Genomic DNA, 19,310 nt, shown 5'->3' with positions numbered 1-19,310 from the left:
GCCTGTAATCCTAGCACTTTGGGAGGCTGAGGCGGGTGGATCACCTGAGGTCAGGAGCTCAAGACCAGCCTGGCCAACACGGTGAAACCCTGTCTCTACTAAAAAATACAAAAATTAGCCGGGCGTGATGGCACTTGCCTGTAGTCCCAGCTACTCGGGAGGCTGAGTCAGGAGAATTGTTTTAACTCAGGAGGTGGAGGTTGCAGCGAGCCAAGATCACACCATTGCACTCCAGCCTGGGTGACACAGCAAGGCTTCATCTCAAAAAAAAAAAAAAAGAAAAGTTCCTTGGTGGTGACTGAATTTCATACTTGTTTAAGAAATGATCAGTCTCCATTTGCATTTTCATCAACTATGTAACTTAAATACCTCTGCTAACTTGGGGCTCAACTTCGATTGTTCATACTGTGACCTGTGATATTTTAGACACTATTGAATGGCTGGAGACGGTGTCACTAATTAGAGTTTAGAAAGTATTTGATGGTTACCCTGATTTTTGAGTCCGATAGAGCAATGAGAACCAGTGTGGCCCCAGGCAAGACTTAAATTCTCACTTTCCAGGTGATTTGAGGTATGGGGGGATATGAAGCTTGTTCTTTCCCCATATCATGGATGGATATTTTTGAAAAGCTTTGATTTCCTTTAGGCCTTAGTACATTATGCTAAGGAGCTGATGCTTTGGGGAGAGGATACTGCCTTCTATGCAAAGACAAACAAGGACGCCTAAAATGTCCTTAGGTAGCCCTTTCTGCACTCTAGGGGCAGTTAGAGGCAAATATGAGGTATGTCTAATCTACTTAAGAATTTGAACCCAAAGAGGTCTGTTAAACAATTGGCCCATTCGTCTGAATCTTTCTGAACTTTTCCTGCTTGTGCATATCTTCTGATCGCAAAATCTTGTCAAGTATCCCAAGAGTACTCGCTCCTGTGAGGCCAAGGCCAATGCTCATTTCTTTTGCTCTTTTATCTTCTGAACAAATAACGAGTTAGAAGGAGAAGGGGCAGAGGGATATTCTTGTAAGATTCTTCCCGCTGGAGAAGAGAATGATCCCAAAGAACATTGCCACTGTCTATTTGCAATATTATTATACCTTACATTTAACTGAGGGAACTTCTATCAATGGCTTTATTAATAATGTAGTAATGTCCGTTTCTAGGGTCATTCAATGTTCCAAAGGCTTTGTGAAAATGGGCACTGAGACTTTTCCTATTTCCAATTAAAACAGTGGATATTTACCAGTTGTTTCGTGGACTATTTAATATTTGAATTTATTCTGACCTATTGTCATGAGATTGCTTATCAAATAGGTGTTCTATGTTCCCATAAAAATGACTGGGGCTATTAAGATTCAAATCATTGAGAGGAGAAGAAAATCTCAGATTTTAACTTAAATGAAAAAGAACTAATTTAACCTTTTATTTTATCTTTCTTTAATATATTACATTGAAATAGAGAAAGAGGGTGGAAGAAGCCTTCCGGAATAAGGAAGATAAAATCTGACTGAGTAGCAGGGGAATATAATACTAGAACACTAGTTCTTCTTTCCTCCCTGCTGTGGAAAGGGGGACATGTGGGCCGTTTTGCTGCCATGGAAACCAACCAAGGTATGTGGGAGCGGGAGGGAAGGCCCCTTTCAGGCCCATCCTCCCTTTCTTGGAACTTAAATATCTTACTTTTCTCAGAGTTAAAGTGTTCTAGTCAGGAGGTGATCTTCCTAATGGCAAGAGGGGTGTGTGTGTGTGTGTGTGTGTGTGTGTGTGTGTGTGTGTATTTTATTTGAGTTCCAATTTGCCTTCTTTCCTACTTTGCCTTTTAAATCTAGTGATTCTGGCTGTCTTTAGTCTAGACTCACCCAGAAGGAAAGTTGACAGTTAAAAACAAAACAATCGTTGAGCACATATTGGGTATCAGCACAGCCTTCTGTTGTGGGGATGCATGGACTGCAAGATATCTAACACATCACATAGAGTCACTAGATACAAACTCTCTGTTATGCTAAGTTATATCTGTCCTGTTCCTATTTCCATACTCAGAGATCTCTTAGAAAATAAGCAGCTCAAAATGAATTTCCTCTCCTCTTTAATTCAGAGGATGTTTCTGAGCCACAGTTCTCTTTAATTTTTAAAACTGAATATTAAAAACTGTCATCCCCAACACAGATGCAGAAGCCTCTCCTCCCGGGTTTGCTATTTCTTTACAATCCTATGTCACAGGCATCCACCTTTCCTCTTCTTCCTTCCCAGTCCTTTCTAAGCTGCAGTGGAAGGCGAAGGAGCAATGAACCAGGTATTTGGAAAGCTGGTGAGCATGCCAGTCTGTTTTTCTGGAAGGATGTTATAGGAGAGAAGAGATCAGCTTGGTAGAAATGTGCTACTGTGGATGGTAGGAAGTTCCCGTCACAGGAAGCATCCTAGACTAGGTTGGACAATCTCAGAGGAGGAGTTGGATTAGATGCCCAGTAATCTCATTTTTAAAAAAATAAGCATTTTATTTTTCAGAGCAGTTTAAAGTTCACAGCAAAACTGAGCAAAAGGTGCAAAGATTAGCCCTCTCCCCACCAATCTCTCCATTATCAACATCCCACACCAGAATGGTGCATTTGTTACAGTCCATGGATCTACATTTACATGTCACCATCACTCAAAAGCCACTCTACATGACTCTACGTGAGAGTTCACTCTTGCTGTACATTCTATGGGGTTGGATAAATGTATGACAAGTATTCACCATTGTTGTATCATACAGAGTATTTTCACTGCCCTAAAAATCCTCTGTGCCCTGCCTGTTCACCCCTCCCTCCCCAGATTTTGCGGCAACCACTGATCCTTTTACCACAGTCTTACCTTTTCCAGAATGTCATATACTTGGAATTAGACAGTATGTAGCCTTTTCACATTGGCTTTTCTCACTTAGTGATACACACTTAAAGTTCTTTCCTGTCTTTTCATAGCTTGATAGCTCATTTCTTTTTAGTGCTAAATAATATTCCATTGTCTGGATGTACTAATATCCTTATGTTAGTTTCTAGAGATTGCAGGATAGCACTGCTAGGGTATCCACAGAGATGAAATAAAAAGGATGTAACAGCCTGATATCTGTGCTTTCTACTGAGAATGAATGGCTGAGTTTCAGAGTTCTGAATGAGGAACATTGCTGATGCTAGGGAGTCAGCCTCAGCATGGCTTGTGTGGAGCCCATGACTCTGTGCAAACAGAATGTGGGAGGGCTTGTGCAGTCCAATGACAGAGATGCAGCACAAACCAGCTGAATCTAAACAGGGACTGTATTGACTCCTGTAACTTGGGGTAAGTCTGCATTTTCAGGCATGGTTGAATGTAGGGTGGGAAAAGGTGCTATCAGGGTCCTGGCTGTCTCTGCCTCTCAATTATCTTTTCTTCCCGGTTGGCTTCATCCTCAGCTGACTCTCCACGAGGTAGCCAAGATGGAGCTCCAGGCTCACTTTCTACCAGCCAGTTGACACCAGCGCAAATGAAGCAGCTCTTTCCTAGCAAAACTCTCAGGGATGGATTTAATTGGCCCAGCCGTGAAGGAGTCCCTGTGGTGGATGCCCCTTCTTCCGCAGAATTAGGGATTGGGATCATCATACCACCACCGCCTGGGCAATATGAAAGTGGGGCAGGGGAGGTTTCTAAAGGAAAATTGGGAGTGCTCTTATTAAAAGAATGGAAAATGATTCTGAGCAAGGGAGGTCAACAGACGTTCTTTGTAGCCAGACTACAGGAAAACAGTCCAAAAGAGTGGAGATAGGTGTTGATATGGCTTGGATATCTCACTCAAATCTCATGTTGAATTGTATTCCCCAGTACTGAAGGTGGGAGTATTGTGGGAGGTGTTTGGATCAATAGGGCAGATCCATTATGAATGGTTTGGGCCATTGCCTTGGTGATAAGTGATCTCTTGCTTTGGCTGGCACCTCCCCTCCTGCTCTCTCTCTCTCTGTGGCTCCTGCTTTTGCCATGTGATGTGCCTGCTCCCCACTCACCTTCTGCCATGATTGTAAGCTTCCTGAGATCTCCCTGGAAGCCAAGCAGATGCCAGCACTGTTTCCTGTAAAGCCTGTGGAACCATGAGCCAAGTAAACCTTTTTCTTCTCTTTTTTCTTTTTTCTTTTTTTTTTCACCTTTTTCTTTATAAATTACCCAGTCTCAGGTATTTCTTTAGAGTAATGTAAGAACAGCCTAACACAGGTGTCAATACATACTACATAAAAGCAACGACAACAGTGGTCTTGAATATGGTCTCAAAGCAATCAATTCAAAAAGAACCTCATTATACCTAATTGAAAGTTAAATGTCTACTGGGACATGATCTCTCCTTTTCTGGGCCGATGTGTTGTTTGGGCTGCTAGAGAAGAGTGGAAGAAATGGTGAATTCACACTGAGTTCCTGTCTATCTGTTTCCAGTGTGTCTTCATGTACTGCCAGGACTAGAAAGGTAAACATGACATTTCCTAGACTCCCTTGCAGCTAGAGTAATAGATAAAATGAATTTCATTAAATAGATGTGCTCAGAGATTTGAAAGGCAGAAGCAAGGAGGAAAGATTCTTTCTGCTGCTTGATTGCTTTCTGCTGCCATGCACAATTGAGATATTGGGCTTCTCTGCAGCAACTTTCCAATGTCTGGTCTCTAGCTTTGTGAGTTTTGAGAGAGAATAACAGAGGCAGCCGCTGTGTTCCCCTGATTATGGAAAAGGCAGCAGCTTCCTGCGTGGGCCAGTTCTGCAGTGCTGCTGTGGGAGCCATTTCTGCAGGTCCAGCCTAGAGCCCGCTACTCCAGCCCTTCCAAAGACATTGAAAGCAGGTAATTTCCTGTATTAAATCGTCTTCTGCTTAAAACCGCTAAAGAGTGTCTGTTTACTGGATCTAAACAAGCAGAGTTGACAAAAGTCTCAAGAAAAAATAAAGTCTGGTTCTTGCTCAAGGCCTGGATGTTCAGAGAGGGCTGATTTGGGAGCAGCTCCTGGTGATGTGGGCAGAGGAGCAGCTCATTTGGCTTCCATGAGGGCATGTTCCCAGGGAAGAAGGGAGCACCAAGGCAACTTCTGGAGCTTTTCTTATCAATATGAGGGCTCCTCCACAGAAATCACCAGGGCTTTTCTCTCTGTTCACCCATCAATAACTATCCTCCGTTCCTTTAATTCATTTTCTCAATGTGAGGCCTTTGCTATATTCACTTATGCTTTCATTTATAATCCACAACTATTTACTGAGCACCTACTGGCAAGTGCTATTCTCTTGCGAACTAACCCATCTTGCCCCCTCCTAACTCCCTGCTCCATACTCCCATGTACATGCACACACATACATGCACACTGTACACAACACACAAACTTCTCAACTACTTCACCACTCCCTCCTTGACTGCCACAACCCAGGTTTTTAGTCCTAGTTTGTGCTTCTGTAATTCCTGAATTTTCCCTATCAAAGCGTTTTCTCACACTGTATTGAAATTGCTCATTCACTTCAGTCTCTCATGCTAAATGTAGCTGCAGGGATGGCAAAGGTTGCATTTCTTATTTGCCACTGTAGACTCAATACCTAGCATAATGCCTGGTATACACATAGCCCAGACATCCAATAAATATTTATTGAATTCATATTCTGGCATTCTAAGGGCTTCCAGGGACTGAGTTGTCTGGACTAAACCTCTTAAGATCAAAGGAAGTGCTAGAAACTCCAGATGCTGAGGTAAAATTGAACCTTGGCAAAATACTTCTTTCTTTTCTTCCCAAACCCCTCCTCATGTTTCAATTCCCCATCCTCATCTCTTTTAGCTTGACAAAAAAAAAAAAAAAAGGCTCTGTCCCTTGCAGGATATGTAACTTTGGAAGAGTTTTTTAACCCGAGACTTTGCTTTCTCACTTGTAAAATGGAAGCGTAGTGAATTACAGATGGCCACACATTCTTTGACACCATTCCCATTTAAAGATAGGATCGATGTTCCTGCCCCTTGATCTTTAATCTGGGTGGGCTCTGTGACACTTGACCAATAGAACAGAGCAGAAGTGATGCGGTGACAATTTCCAAGTGTAGGTCTTAAGAGACTAGCAGCTTCTACTTGGTTTCTTAGAATGCTCACTCAAAGGGAAGCCTGTCACCATGTTGTGAGAGAGCCTGAGCTAGTCCCAGCTGTTCTGCCCATTCCAGCTGACACACAGACATATGAACGAAGATAGCATCTTGGATGTCCAGCCTAGTTGAGCCTTCAGATGATAGCAGCCCCAGCTGCCATCTGACTGCAACAACATGAGAGAGCCTAGGTAAGCACTCCCCAGCTAAGCCTAGTCAACACACAGAACTGCGAGCCACTAAAGTTTGGGGTGGTTTACTAAGCAGCAATAGATAACGGCAACTAGAAGTAATGGTAATACCTACCTCATAGGACTGTTATGAAGGTAAAATGAGATTTTTAAATGCAAAACCCCTGTGTACAACCTAGAATGAAACAAGCGCTCATTATGTATCGTCACTTCTCCTGCCTTGCCTCCTTCCTCTTTTTAACTCTATGAATGTCCCAGAAGGAGAGGTAGGTGGAGTGGAGATGGGCTATATGCTAGGTATTTGGAATTTGAATAGCTCTCTTTTCTTTTTTACATCTTTCTCTTGCTTCTCTCTTTTCTGTGTTCTTTAAAGCATAGCCAGATCATTTAGATCTAAAATAAGAACACCAAATCAAGCCTTTGCGTTGCAGACAGAAAAATCACAGGTTTTGTATGGGCTTATGGTAATGAAAATCAAGCCCAAGAAACTAAATGATTCAAAGCAAAATTCCCCTTGACAGCTTTTGTCATGTCTCTCTCTCTCTCTGTGTGTGTGTGTATGTGTGTGTGTGTATGTTAAACTAGTACTTTAGCCTACATCATTATTTTACCATGTAAGCATGATAGAATAGCAGGCTTTTTGGAGGGGAAAGATTTTAAAAGTACATGGTTACCTGTAATTACAGTCTTGCAAAGTTTGATTTTATATAAGTGACATTCAAGTCTGATTTAAACCATGCAGAAAGACATGGTGCATATTGGAAATGCTTTTTCTTTCTGACTCAAATGGCTGTTTCGCTCTAGTGATCTCCCTAGAAGTCAGCCTTTTATTATGTTTATTGTAAGGTTGTGTGTCTTTCTAATTACGTGGCCCATCCTAGAAAACTTGCTACCTTGAGATTACCTTTCTATTTCTCCTTGCATTCCTGCAAACACCTAAACCTCTGTAGACAAGAGGTTCATCTCAGAGTCTGAACTGGCTGAGGATCATAAAATTCTGTCAAATACCTGGTCAATTAAGTTCTGGCTGGAAGAGGGGGTCAAATTAGATGACTGACATGTGCGGATAAGGGCACTGGTTTATTTCACATTTTAGCCTTTAATGTGGGTGGGTACACAAAGCCACAGAGTTTGTTGCCATACCCCAACATAAAAGCCTCTGGGACAAGGTTGAAAGGGTAGCGGGGAGAGGGCCTTGGATGGCGGATGGGGTGGTTAACCCGCGACTCTGGTGACATCTTGCCATCAGCTGCAGCTACACAATGTTGCTCGCAGGAGGAATTTGGCCTGCCGTTGAAGATGTGTTTCTCAGATGAGACTGTAAGGGGCCGGAGCTTGGGATTTTAGGAGTGCAGGGCCCACCTCTTCCTTGGCATCAAGCCACTTAACTAAACTCTTGCGGTGTCTTATGACCAGGGACGAAGTGCGGGGCCCCTTCAGACGTCGCAGCTGGGGTAACTGTTTTCTTTCCATTTCACAGCTCTTGGAGGAGGTGTGACTGAGTGAGGCGCTGGAAAGCTTGTTCTATAATTACTTCTTGATCCGCTTCTAGGCGTGCTGTGCATGCGTCCGACCATGTGTGTTCGCGTTAGCTTGCGCCGTCGACAAGAGCCAGAGAACGTGGGTCTAGGATAAAACGTGGATGATATTTTTGCTTCAAATGTCACATTTTACGGGGGTCTAAAGGTCTTAGGCTGGAGTCTTTGCGGATGATTGCCAACTGTAGCCGAATCTATGAGCTGGGATGTACCCAAGCCAGTGCAATCGCTCCAAATCAGGGCGTGCGGCACTAAGCCGGGCAGCAAACACCGCTCCCGGCCCGCCCAGAGCAGGCGCCCTAGGTGGGAGCTGCAGCGAGTGCGCGCGTGGGCTGTGGAGCCGGCGGAGGCAGCGGTCCGGAATGGCTCTGTGGAGGCTGCGCTCTCTTCCCGGCCCCGCAGCCACAGCATCTGCCCCATGCTCGCGCGGCAGGACCTACCAGGCGCCCACCTTGGGCTGCGCCGCTTCGGACCACCCGCTGCCTCCCTCCGCCAGCTGCCTTTTCTCCCCGCGCCTCACGGGGCTCGGCACTGACTCCAGGCGCCTCCGGGGGCGTCGCGCGCGCGGAGCGGCGCCGGGGGCGGGGCCTCGTGTAGGGCGCCCCGGGATTGGCTGTGGGGAGAGGGGGCGGGGCCTGCCGCGGAGAAAACAGCCTGCGCGCCGCGCGAGTGCAGTCTGGGTCTGGAGCCTGAGCCCTGCGGAACCTCGGCGCCCGGCCCCACCCCGCCCGTACCTGCACTTGTTTATTGTTGTTATTTCTTACCGCGGAGCCCCGCAGTCGGGTCCTCCCGCCCGCTCCCGCGCAGCGCTAGCATTCTCCAGTCCCTCAGTCCCTTCCCGCGCGGTGCGCCGCAGCCGAGGCGATGCGCCTCATTCAGAACATGTGCACCATCGCCGAGTACCCCGCGCCGGGCAACGCCGCGGCCTCCGACTGCTATGTGGGCGCCGCCGGCCGCCGCCTGGTCAAGATCGCCGTGGTGGGCGCCAGCGGCGTGGGCAAGACCGGTGAGTCGTCGCGCTTAGCCCTGGGTCTGGTCGTGGACGACCCCTGACGGGAGTTGAGGCTGAACAAGGCGTGGGGAGCGGTGGGAGCTGCAGCCCGACCGCTCTCCGTCCCCGCGCAGGGAGCCGCTGCCCCTTGGGAGTGGGCTTAGCCGTTGTCTACGCCACCCGCCTGCTTCCACAGACGGGGGAAACAGGGATCAAGAATGGCCAGGCAGCTTTCTGGGGACCACCGGCACCGCCGCCATCAGAACTTTGGGGTGTTTGAGCCTCTGGCAATGCCTGGCACAGAAAGGGGAGTTAGTGAAGCTAGCCGCCCTGGGAGGTCTTGAAGGTTAGGAAGACGTGGGTCTACTGGAAGGCTTAGGTGTGGCTCAGCCGGGCTCAGAGGAGGGGGTGGGCCCAGTGAGCCTTCCAGCTGCACAGAGCCAGAATTCACGATGCCTTCTAGCCCCCTCCTTTTTGTCTGGAAGAAGGGTCAAGGAGCTACAGGGTAGGAATTTCACTTGGTGGCCATCTATGGCTTTCTTTGGGAGAACTGTTTTCCAGGCAGGGGGTGGGGTGGAGAACAATCTAACTTCCAAGGTTAACACTTTGACGTTCTTTTTTCTGACCTGCAGCACTGGTGGTCCGGTTCCTCACCAAACGATTCATCGGTGACTATGAAAGAAATGCAGGTGAGACAATGCATTTGAGAAAAATTCTGTCCCATTGCAGGAGGACTGCGGTTCCCATTTTCCAGCGCTTCCCAGGGAGGTTCTTTCAGTGACAGTCCGAGCCTGAGGATCCCGCCACTTAAAACTTTCCCCAGTCCCCAGCCCTCCATGGCGCCCCCCTCCCATAACTACCATCTGGCCTCATTCCATTCCAAGCCCATTCATCATTTTATCAAGTGCCTGAAAGTATTCCCCTTGGTATGTTTTAACTATAGTGACCCCAGTTGGAAGCACCCTTTGTAGTCAAGAACCTCTCCCTTCAAAACACTCCTGCAAAAGTCGTAAAAAAAAAAAAAAGGAGTCCCCAGCTCCTTCCCCCACCCCTCTCCTTCTCTGCTGGCTGCCTTTCAGAGGTGACCTTTTAAAGCAAAGGCCAAAGGAGAGCAGTTGTAAACCTAAAGTTCCTCCTTCTTAACAAAGACAAACAACTGGATGGTAGAATTTTAGGAGGAGAATTCCCGAATAAATGAGAGGACACATTTTTCAATCCTTATGATTAAGAATAGCCACTGGGGAGGCTTAAGAGCTTTCTGCCTATGCTCTGTTAGCAAATTGCTTAACTCTGTAGACCATATGAGTACCTAGAGGGGATTATTTGAAATGAGCTGTATAAGCTATCCCAAGATAAGACATGGCAGCCTTCTGATTTGATGTAGAGTTGATTGTAATTATGTCACATTTTTATTCCAACTGATAACATTGACTGTGTGTTTACTAACAGTATTTGTCTAGCAAGCCATTATATCTAACGGCCAAAATACAAAGTTACAGTCAAAGAATGAATCAAGTACTCAAGAAAACAAAAACCTCACATAGGCTGAGCAAGATAATTTGCATCAAGGGAGTACTCTAAAAATGGAAACTTTGTTTAAAATTAGATAAATAAGTTTTCAAAAACTTGCAAACTTTGCCCTGGTTTTAATAAATCTAACATAGGGTTAAAATTGCTGTTGTTTTTTAAAAAAAATCTGAAGTAAGCCCACTAAATAGAAATAAACTATAGCTGTTTTGTGTGCATTTATGTATTGTGCATTTTTTTTCTAGCTTAAAACTCACAATGTTTTAAAAGTTGTACAAGAAGGAAGAACATAATCTCTTTTATTTGCCTTCATAGGTAATCTCTATACTAGACAAGTTCAGATAGAAGGTGAAACCCTGGCTCTTCAGGTTCAAGACACTCCAGGTATTCAGGTGAGGAGCTCTGAGACTCTGGGTGAAAGGGGAACCTACTTGGCTGTGGAATCATTCACTTTTTCTCAAAGTTCCTCATGCTGCAGGATCAGAGAAATTTGGGGAGTCACATCTAGACTTTTACATGTCTGACAATTCAATTGTATCTGGCTGTTGGTCAGTCTTAGCATGGTTTAGTTTGGGAGATTTGGCTAGGGGGCAGAAATCTTCTTTTAGAAGGATTCAACACAGCCGGAAAGCCCAAACCAAATGCAGTTGGAATTGGTGTTTTCCTTGCTGTGGTTTAAAAGTCCAGTTTTAATATGTGTGTCTTTGGCATGAAAAACCAAGCTTCTGGGTATAGTCTGCAAATACTTGGAATCGCTTTTGTACTGGAAAGTTGCTCTATAGACAAAAGCGCCATGCTAGGGTTTTTCCCCCCCGCCTCCTGAACTGGGCAGTTATCCAGGTTTAAATGCTTCCAGCTCCTATCTTTACTTCCCCAGACTTACTGTCTAGCCAGTTAATTTCCCATTTTGTGCAACTACAAAGTCTCTCTGCATGGAGTTCTCTGCAGGTCAATTTTCCACTTGAGTGTGGTAAGCTGCACTGTTATTTATTCCAACTCTGTGCAGCTGGATCAACATATTGTCAAGAAAGCTGAAGTGTGTGGGATATAAGTTGTTTATGGCCCTCAACCTGGCACTACTATGAAGGGCTCTTTTGAATTTGAAATCTACCCAAGCCCAGGCTCTTTGTACAACTGGCCAGCATTCACCTTGCCATCACTCCTCTCTTTCAGGTCCATGAGAACAGCCTGAGCTGCAGTGAACAGCTGAATAGGTGCATTCGCTGGGCAGATGCTGTGGTGATCGTTTTCTCCATCACTGACTACAAGAGCTATGAACTCATCAGCCAGCTCCACCAGCACGTGCAGCAGCTACACCTGGGCACCCGGCTGCCTGTGGTGGTCGTGGCCAACAAAGCTGACCTGTTGCACATCAAACAGGTTGACCCTCAGCTTGGACTGCAGCTAGCCAGCATGCTAGGCTGCTCATTCTATGAAGTGTCTGTCAGTGAAAATTATAATGATGTCTACAGCGCCTTCCACGTCCTCTGTAAAGAGGTCAGTCACAAACAGCAGCCTAGCAGCACACCCGAGAAGCGAAGAACCTCCCTCATTCCCAGGCCCAAGTCACCCAACATGCAGGACCTGAAGAGGAGGTTTAAGCAAGCTCTCTCTGCCAAAGTGAGGACTGTCACCTCCGTCTGAAGCAGGAGGAGCACTCAAGGGGGTTTGGTCTTCCCAGGAAGAGGGCCTGAGGTTCTCCCAGTGCAGGAACGTTGAATATTGGCAATGATTCCTGGTTCCAGAAGGGCTGGAGCAGAAGGGCCAAGAGGGCCTGTGGAACTGCTACAGAAAAGGAAGTGTTGTTCTGAGCAGGGGGACAGGATTGATGAGGCTTGAAAGAGCCCACTGAGCCACTCTCTGAATATGTGAAATGTACTCTGTGTCTTTTCCTTTAGAGTGGGGCGGGGGCATAATCGTTTTGGTTTCTGCATTCAACTACCTTGTAAATGGTGGTCCGTTGCAGTTTCACCAAATGTATTGATGTGATTTACAGTGGGAATGAAAGAACAGATTAAGCATTGATAGGCTTTCTTTTTCCCCCCTTTTTTTCTTTTTTCTCTTTTCTTCTTTCTTTTCCTCTTTTTCCCCAAGAGGAAGAATTGCTTTTCTCTTATCAGTATGATTTGTAACTCTGGAACACTATTCTTACAGAATGCCTTTCTAACCTGAAGGATACCCAGATTTCTTTCTTTATGTACAAGATGGAAAATCCCCTACCCCTCAAAAACAGGTTGAGTTTATGGGCCAGAATATTCTGTATACCAGACATTCGTAACCTCGCATGGTTTACAGGAAGGCTCTGGTTCCCCCTCACAGGATGAGCATGCTCAGTTGGGTGTGTGTGGAGGAGCTGTGAACTTCACACTCTTCAACCCCAGACTTTGACTGTATAGTTTTTTGTTTTTTTAACTGTTCCATCAGGAAAAAAATGTGTCAGTTGATTTTGGTGTGACTTGTGTAAATGGTTCATGGCAATGACGTTGGGTTGCTTCCTAGGCCTGGCTGAGTTGTGCCTAAGGGTGGCTGAAATACTAAAACACTATCTTACAGCAAGTGAACAGGGGCTACCTGCCAAATCCCCTCCACAGATGCACTTTAAAAAGCCACTCATGCTTTGGCTTAAACTGTAATTAATTTATTTTATGTACAATAAATCGCATTTGAAAAAGAGCAGATGTCTAACTTCGTCTCTATTGAAACGTTAACTTTCTGCCGTTTAGACAAAGTATGACCTAGTATCCTGTGATTATTGGGCACATTGAATCTGGCATTGTGCCTTTCAGGGGTTATCTCTCAAGGATCACGGCAATCCAAGGAGGTGCATTCTAGTATTATCCCCATAATACAGATGAGGAAACAGGCTTATAGAACAAGATCAGTAACTTGTCAAAGGCCACAGCCTGTAGCATTGTAAACTGTAATTTGCTGCTTTATATTCAAGAGTAGCTGATCTTCTATTCACTAACTTTGTGGTCTTCCAGGTATACCTAAGACAGATGTCTGGCTCCACATAGCACAGCCTCGAGGGTATTCTTTCTTGGACACTGAGATGACTGCTGCTTTACACATGCTTTGTTTGGCAGACCTCTTCTTTGGGTATGCTGCTTTCAGGAAATACACTTTATTCTCACTGTAGAAGCTTGTAGTCATTGATCTGGGGCTGTGAAATCAGGAGCCAGTCCCATGGACCTTTGCCACACGTGTCTCGCTAAAGCTGCCAGTTCTCTCATCTATGCCACTTGGGCCTAGAAGCTCTTTCCTGCAAGCTAAGTGAGCCACCATCTACAGGGGGAAATAATCACAGCTGACATTTCTTTGAGTAGTGCTTTCACATACCTGATCTCATTTAAGGCCCAGGAGAACCCAGGAGAATACTGTGGGGTATTGACACCATTTTACAGATGAGGAAGACAGGCTCTAAGTTTTGAGTGATGTCTTCAAATTCACACAAAAGAGCTGAACCAATGCCACCTGACTATATTTACTGTTAGTCTTTTAGAGCATGTCATAGCTAAGACACTCCGGCATGCGTGGGGCGATGGAGCCACAGTGAATAGCAGTTGAGGGGCTACTGTGGGGTGGTGCCAGGATTTCCAATCAGTGTTCCCACAGGGTACAGATCCTGACAGCTGACAGCGTTTCCAGGGATGCCTCAAACCTTTCTAATATGCAAGGTAACTTTCTATGCTTTCAGCCTAACCTCATCTCTGAGAAGGGTGTGTGTGTTGGGGGTGGGCAGGGAAACGGCGCTAACATGGGACTGAAAACATCTCAGTTCAAGGGTAGTGACAAGTATCTCCAACTGGATTCTATTCATTTTTATTTCTATTCAGCCAATGTGGTTGTGTTAACAATGTCCAGTGAGTGAGAGGTTGATCTTTATATATTTACTGAAGATCCCTTCCCCACATTCTGGAATTAAATAAGAGTTTTCCTGCAGGTGGCTTTATGCTCCCGAGGCACTGAGCAGTGCTGCACTTCAGTGACCACTGCCGCGCCACCGCCCCCTTTTCTTCCCACCAGCTTCCAGGCTGCAGGGCTCTGGCAGCCCTTGTCTGCTCCCTTGCTGAGCTGTGAGCTCCACCTTCTCCCTTCCTGGCCCCACAGCTAGCGATTGCCCCTTACTTCCTCACCCCTGTACTGGACTCAGTGCCTCCTACTGCACCTTAGACAGGCTGGAAGGGAGCTCAGAGCTCTGGCGCACCCAGAGGGATAAAGTGGCTTGTGCAAGGCCACTCTAGGAGAGAGAGAGTGGGGAGAGAGAGAGACAGAGACAGACACACACACAGGGACAGAGACAGAGTCGCAGCTGGAAACCACCCAAGTCCCCATTCTGTCCACTCTCTCAGGCGGACTTGTCTATTTATAGTTCTGGAACACATTTTTCTCTCTTCTAATAAATCTAGCTTTATGTGGTATTACTTTTGCTCATCTCTTTCCTTGTTGGTTAACTCTTCAATTAATCCATGTTTTTGTTTTGTTTTGTTTTAAAATTTATGATCTACCACCACCTGGCCCTGAGAAACGACTCTCTCCACCTAGGAAGGGGAAAACCTCCTTTGCCACCTTGGAAAGGGAAGGCAGGGATGTGTATGCATCTGGGGTACAGGGGAGCAGAGAAAGGGAAGGAGTTCGAATTTACTGAACATTTAAAACACGCCAGATTCTACGTTATCCCCGTTCATCTTTTGAAGAATCCTGTAAGGAAGGGTAGTAATATCGCTTCTATTTTAAAGATAAAGAAACTGAGGCACAGAGAGATGAAATTTACCTGCTTAGGGCCACATCGGTTATAACAATTACTGTTTCTATTTATGGAAAATCTGTGTGCCAGACCCCATAGGAGGGTTTTTGAAATAACTGATGTCTGCTGTGATAGCTCTACAATCCATCTTTAGTCTCCTCTTCAGAAAAGCAAAAGGGAGGCTGAGAAGAATTGGCTGGCCCAGGCCCTAAGGGGCGGATCCAGGACTCCATCCCAGGTCCGTCTGATGCCACTGCCTAAGCCCTGGGCTGATGGCTCAGCAGAGCCCCACCTCGGAGCCCCCCTCTTCCCTCCCCTGGCCAGGTCTCCTGTCCTGCTGTTCTCGTCTCCCCTTTGCTGCTGTGGGCTCCTGGATTCTGCCGGGCTCCAGGCCCCCCTGGCTGCCAACCACATCTGCTGTTGCCATCAGCCAGCTGCTCACTGGCCTCCAGCCCTGCTCAGTCATAAAGACGTCCAGGCTGGGAGGGGGAGGGGCGTGCAGTCCGGCTGTCTCAGAACCAAATCCACTTCTGTCACGATGTCTGGCTTTTGAGTTTCCTCCCTTGCCTCAAATCAAAAACATTCGCAACACTCTGCAGCCTGCCTGGCGCTGCGTGGTGTGCAGAGAGGGCTCAACCCTCAAAGTCTTCCTGGCTGCTCCCGGCTCCAGCACTCACCAGGCGCCGCAGATCCGGGTTTCCCTGCCCAGCCAGCTCCTAACCCCAGGTTTAGGAGCCATGGGTGTATTTATGGTGAGCCCCTCGCTTTGGTGGAAAATGAGATTTTGACATTCATCTTACACTCCAAGAGGGAGAAAACAAATGTGTTTTCTGGGCAAATGAACAAGTTTGTAGGCACATCCCTCAAAAATGAGCCCCTGATAATCTCTGGTGCTACCTCTGCACCCAGGGGAAATGGGCACTGTCCAGCTGTCTCTGTGGATAACTCATGACAGGTCCCTTAGGGAGTGGCCCAGGATGAATTAGAGAGCTTGTCTGGTTATAATAACCAGGAAAACTGGTGTTGCACAGATTCCCTTTCAAGTCTAAAGAGAGATGGTTCCAGAAAGTTGTTACTATCCTCACTACTCTCCTGAATTTGCAATGAGAATGGGATTAGGGTTATTACTGACTGTGGCAAGATCCCAGCCACCACCCTCCAAGCTTTCCCTCTCAAATAGTTTGCAAACCCTCCATCGTCTGGTTTTGTCTTTTTAAATTCCTTTTAAGACAGAGATGGAGTCTCTTGATGTTTCTTGGGCTGGACAGCAGACATTTGTAATACTGGATTCTGTGTTGTTGAGATTCTGTTTCTGGTAACCAGGGTAAAATAAATAATAGTGGTCTTGGGGGGAGTTTGATGGAATTCTTTGTTATTGGGATCCCATTGTAATGGAGGAGTGGCATAAACAGAGCCATCTGCATAGGCCCCGGCCTGCTAGGGACAACTCTTGGCTGATGTAGCTTGGAGTGCTTCCAACCACTTGGCCATGCCCATGCCCGCTATGTCTGCCCTGAGGTAGACTCCAGAAGAGGGTTTACAAAGGCAGAAGTCAACTGCTACAAAGTATTTACACTTCTATCAATTATCTTTATAAGGAGTGTGGCCATTGAGGTCGCTGGCAGAAGGTTTGGATTTGTAAGTGCTTGTTTAGGTGATAAACACTCAGACCCAGGCCCCAGACAGGGGAAACCAGTCTTATCACTCAGCTCAGCCTTTTAAGTCACCATCAGGTGGTTGACAGCTGCTGGATCCCTTTCGAATGGATACATTTGGAGGGGTTGAAATGGGAAATCAGTAAGTCCATCTCAGATTCTGCCTGACTTTGTGGCTAGCATTAGTGATAGAGAAAGTTCTATCAGAGACATACGGCCCTGCATGAGCAATCATCAGACATTTATTACCAATAAATTCTTATGTGCTCTGTATGAGCTCACCATGTGCCATGTTCCAAATGCATTACACATACTAACTCTTTTAATTCTCCCCCAACCTAATGTGGCAGGTCCTATTGTTACACAACTGCATGGTCAGCGAAGACCAGGAGAGGTGGACTACGAAGTGGAAGAGGTGGGATTGGAATCCAGCCATCGGATTGGGCTCTTGACCTCTGGGCTACGCTGTCTTGGACCTATGTTGGACCGAGTTGTTATTCCTCCTCCATTTTCTCATCTCCTTGTAGACCCCATGAATGCCTCCAAATTTCCTCTTCATTTAGTATTATTCTCCTGTTGACGTTTTATAGTTTTGAGAGGTAACTTCCTTGGCGTCCTCAGTGTGAAAACCCACATTCCTTGAGATTCACATGCTGGCCACTATGTTAGGGATGGCTCCACAGCAACCCCCCCCATGAGGCAGGTGCCACAGTTATCGTTTCTTACAGATGCAGACACAGGCTTGGAGAGATCCACAGTGCTTGGAGTGGCAGAACTGGGACTTAGGCCCAGAGAAGCCTTCAGAGCCCTTTTCTGCCTGCTGCTCCTTCCGGGGGTGGAGGGCATGACTTGCTTCTCCTCCAGCCTCTCCCATGCTGAGAAGTGTGCCCACGAGCCTGGCAGCAGCAGGGAGTTTCCGGGAGCCTCTGCCATGGCCACAATCCTCCTTCCCCCAAGCCCCCCTCTTTTTCCTTATTTGTTGGAGGCCCTTTGCAGGATTTATACCAAATGTCTATTGTGTTCCTGCTTTTTAATCAAGGAGCAGTGAACGTCCTGTGCCTCCTGCTTCATCTTCACCCAAACTCTGGTTACGAAGAAATTCTTCCAGCTCACCTTTCCTCCAAAGCCTTCCACCACCTGACCACCTGCCTGGCTCAGCTCCTCAAGCCAGCCTCCAGAGAAGAAAAAGATGACCATAAGCCAAACTTCTGACACTTCTCCCACCACTCACAGACTGCCCCTGACCATACTAATTACAGTATGGGGAGCATTTTCAAGACAAAAGAACTGCTGAATAACATTTACAATCAATACCTTCCTCCTTTCATCATTTCAGATTTGAAGCTTCTGAATTTTTTTTTTTTTTTTTTTGAAATGGAGTTTCACTCTTGTTGCCCAGGCCAGAGTGCAGTGGTGCGATCTCGGCCCACTGCAACCTCTGCCTCCCAGGTTCAAGTGATTCTCTTGCTTTAGCCTCCCTACCTGGGATTACGGGCATGCACCACCACACTGGACTAAGTTTGTAATTTTTTTAGTAGAGACAGGGTTTTTCCACGTTGGTCAGGCTGGTCTAGAACTCCCGACTTCAGGTGATCCACCTGCCTCAGCCTTCCAAAGTTTAATATTTTTTAAAATAAAAAATTAATTTGTAAAAATACAGTTTTCTGCTATGGCCGATTGAAGTCACAAAAGTAATACACAAATACACATTTGCTGTAAAAAAAAAAATACAAAAGTATACTGAGGTTGAGACTCTCCCTTCTCTTAGCTCTCCCATTCGATATTCCTTCCCAGAAGTACCATTATATATGTATTTCCAGAAAGTTTCCTTTGCATATAGACATGTGGTTTACAACTTCACCTTCAGTAGATGCTCACGTTGGGCCAGACCATCAGAGAAGCGCCAGCTACTCATTCTGAGTGCCAGAGAGTCAGGGACGCATCTTGTTCTTTCATCACAGTGGCCCAGAACCTAGCACAGTGCCTGGAACATGGCAGGTGCTCAGTCATCAATCTTTAGGAATGAATGAAAGAGTACAGATTTGAGTCACGTAACAGGTTACTTTTCAATTTTTTATTTTAGAAAAGTCGTCTCCTCTTTAACATTTCTTATGGATGGCTACCATTAACTTCCTTATTCAAATTCAACACTTTAAGATTAGTAGAATGAAAAAGGCACCTGCGGTCTCCTCTATTTCATGAAAGAATTGGTATTATGTGGAAAACATACCTGGGCAAGAAAAACAGTGTCTGTGTCCACAAAAATCCTGCTTTGATTACATCTTAAAATAATCTCCAACTTCATGGTTCTTTCAAAAATGACAGTGTTTTATAGAGAACTAAAATCAGAGACATGTGAGTGTTTTGGTTTACATGTTATTTCCTCCACCTGTGTAATCCACAATAAAAACCTTTTCAGTTTTATCTCTTTATTACCAACATGGATGCCAGAAACTTCCATCGACCATACACCTACAAACATGTGGGTTGCAAGTGGTTTGTTTTTGCCCTGGAGTTCTTACAAAATTTCACTAGGTGGGTCTAGGTTTTTCTGCTATGGTCAGATGGAA

General features: G+C 45.9%; 1 protein-coding gene across 1 annotated transcript; it reads left to right on the top strand.

Annotated features, from left to right (window-relative positions):
- The first annotated feature begins 8,439 nt into the window (after nt 1-8,439).
- Nucleotides 8,440-13,011, top strand: RASL11B (RAS like family 11 member B). Its single transcript, XM_001139797.6, has 4 exons — nt 8,440-8,826; nt 9,444-9,500; nt 10,654-10,730; nt 11,512-13,011. Exons 1-4 carry the CDS (start codon nt 8,685-8,687, stop codon nt 11,980-11,982), a joined length of 747 nt encoding a protein of 248 aa, XP_001139797.3. The 5' UTR covers nt 8,440-8,684; the 3' UTR covers nt 11,983-13,011.
- The last annotated feature ends 6,299 nt before the right edge of the window (nt 13,012-19,310 follow it).

This window comes from Pan troglodytes, chromosome 3 (genome assembly GCF_028858775.2).
Source record: "Pan troglodytes isolate AG18354 chromosome 3, NHGRI_mPanTro3-v2.0_pri, whole genome shotgun sequence".
Classification (NCBI taxonomy): domain Eukaryota; kingdom Metazoa; phylum Chordata; class Mammalia; order Primates; family Hominidae; genus Pan; species Pan troglodytes.
Note: the sequence above shows the minus strand (reverse complement) of the source record. Positions and strands in the feature narration are given on the sequence as shown.

Bases quoted from the DNA above. Each gene is read 5' to 3' on its own strand.
- RASL11B (XM_001139797.6), top strand. From the start codon at position 8,685: ATGCGCCTCATTCAGAACATGTGCACCATCGCCGAGTACCCCGCGCCG. The intron at 9,501-10,653 runs GTGAGACAATGC...TTGCCTTCATAG, and splicing joins TGACTATGAAAGAAATGCAG to GTAATCTCTATACTAGACAA. The intron at 10,731-11,511 runs GTGAGGAGCTCT...CCTCTCTTTCAG, and splicing joins AAGACACTCCAGGTATTCAG to GTCCATGAGAACAGCCTGAG.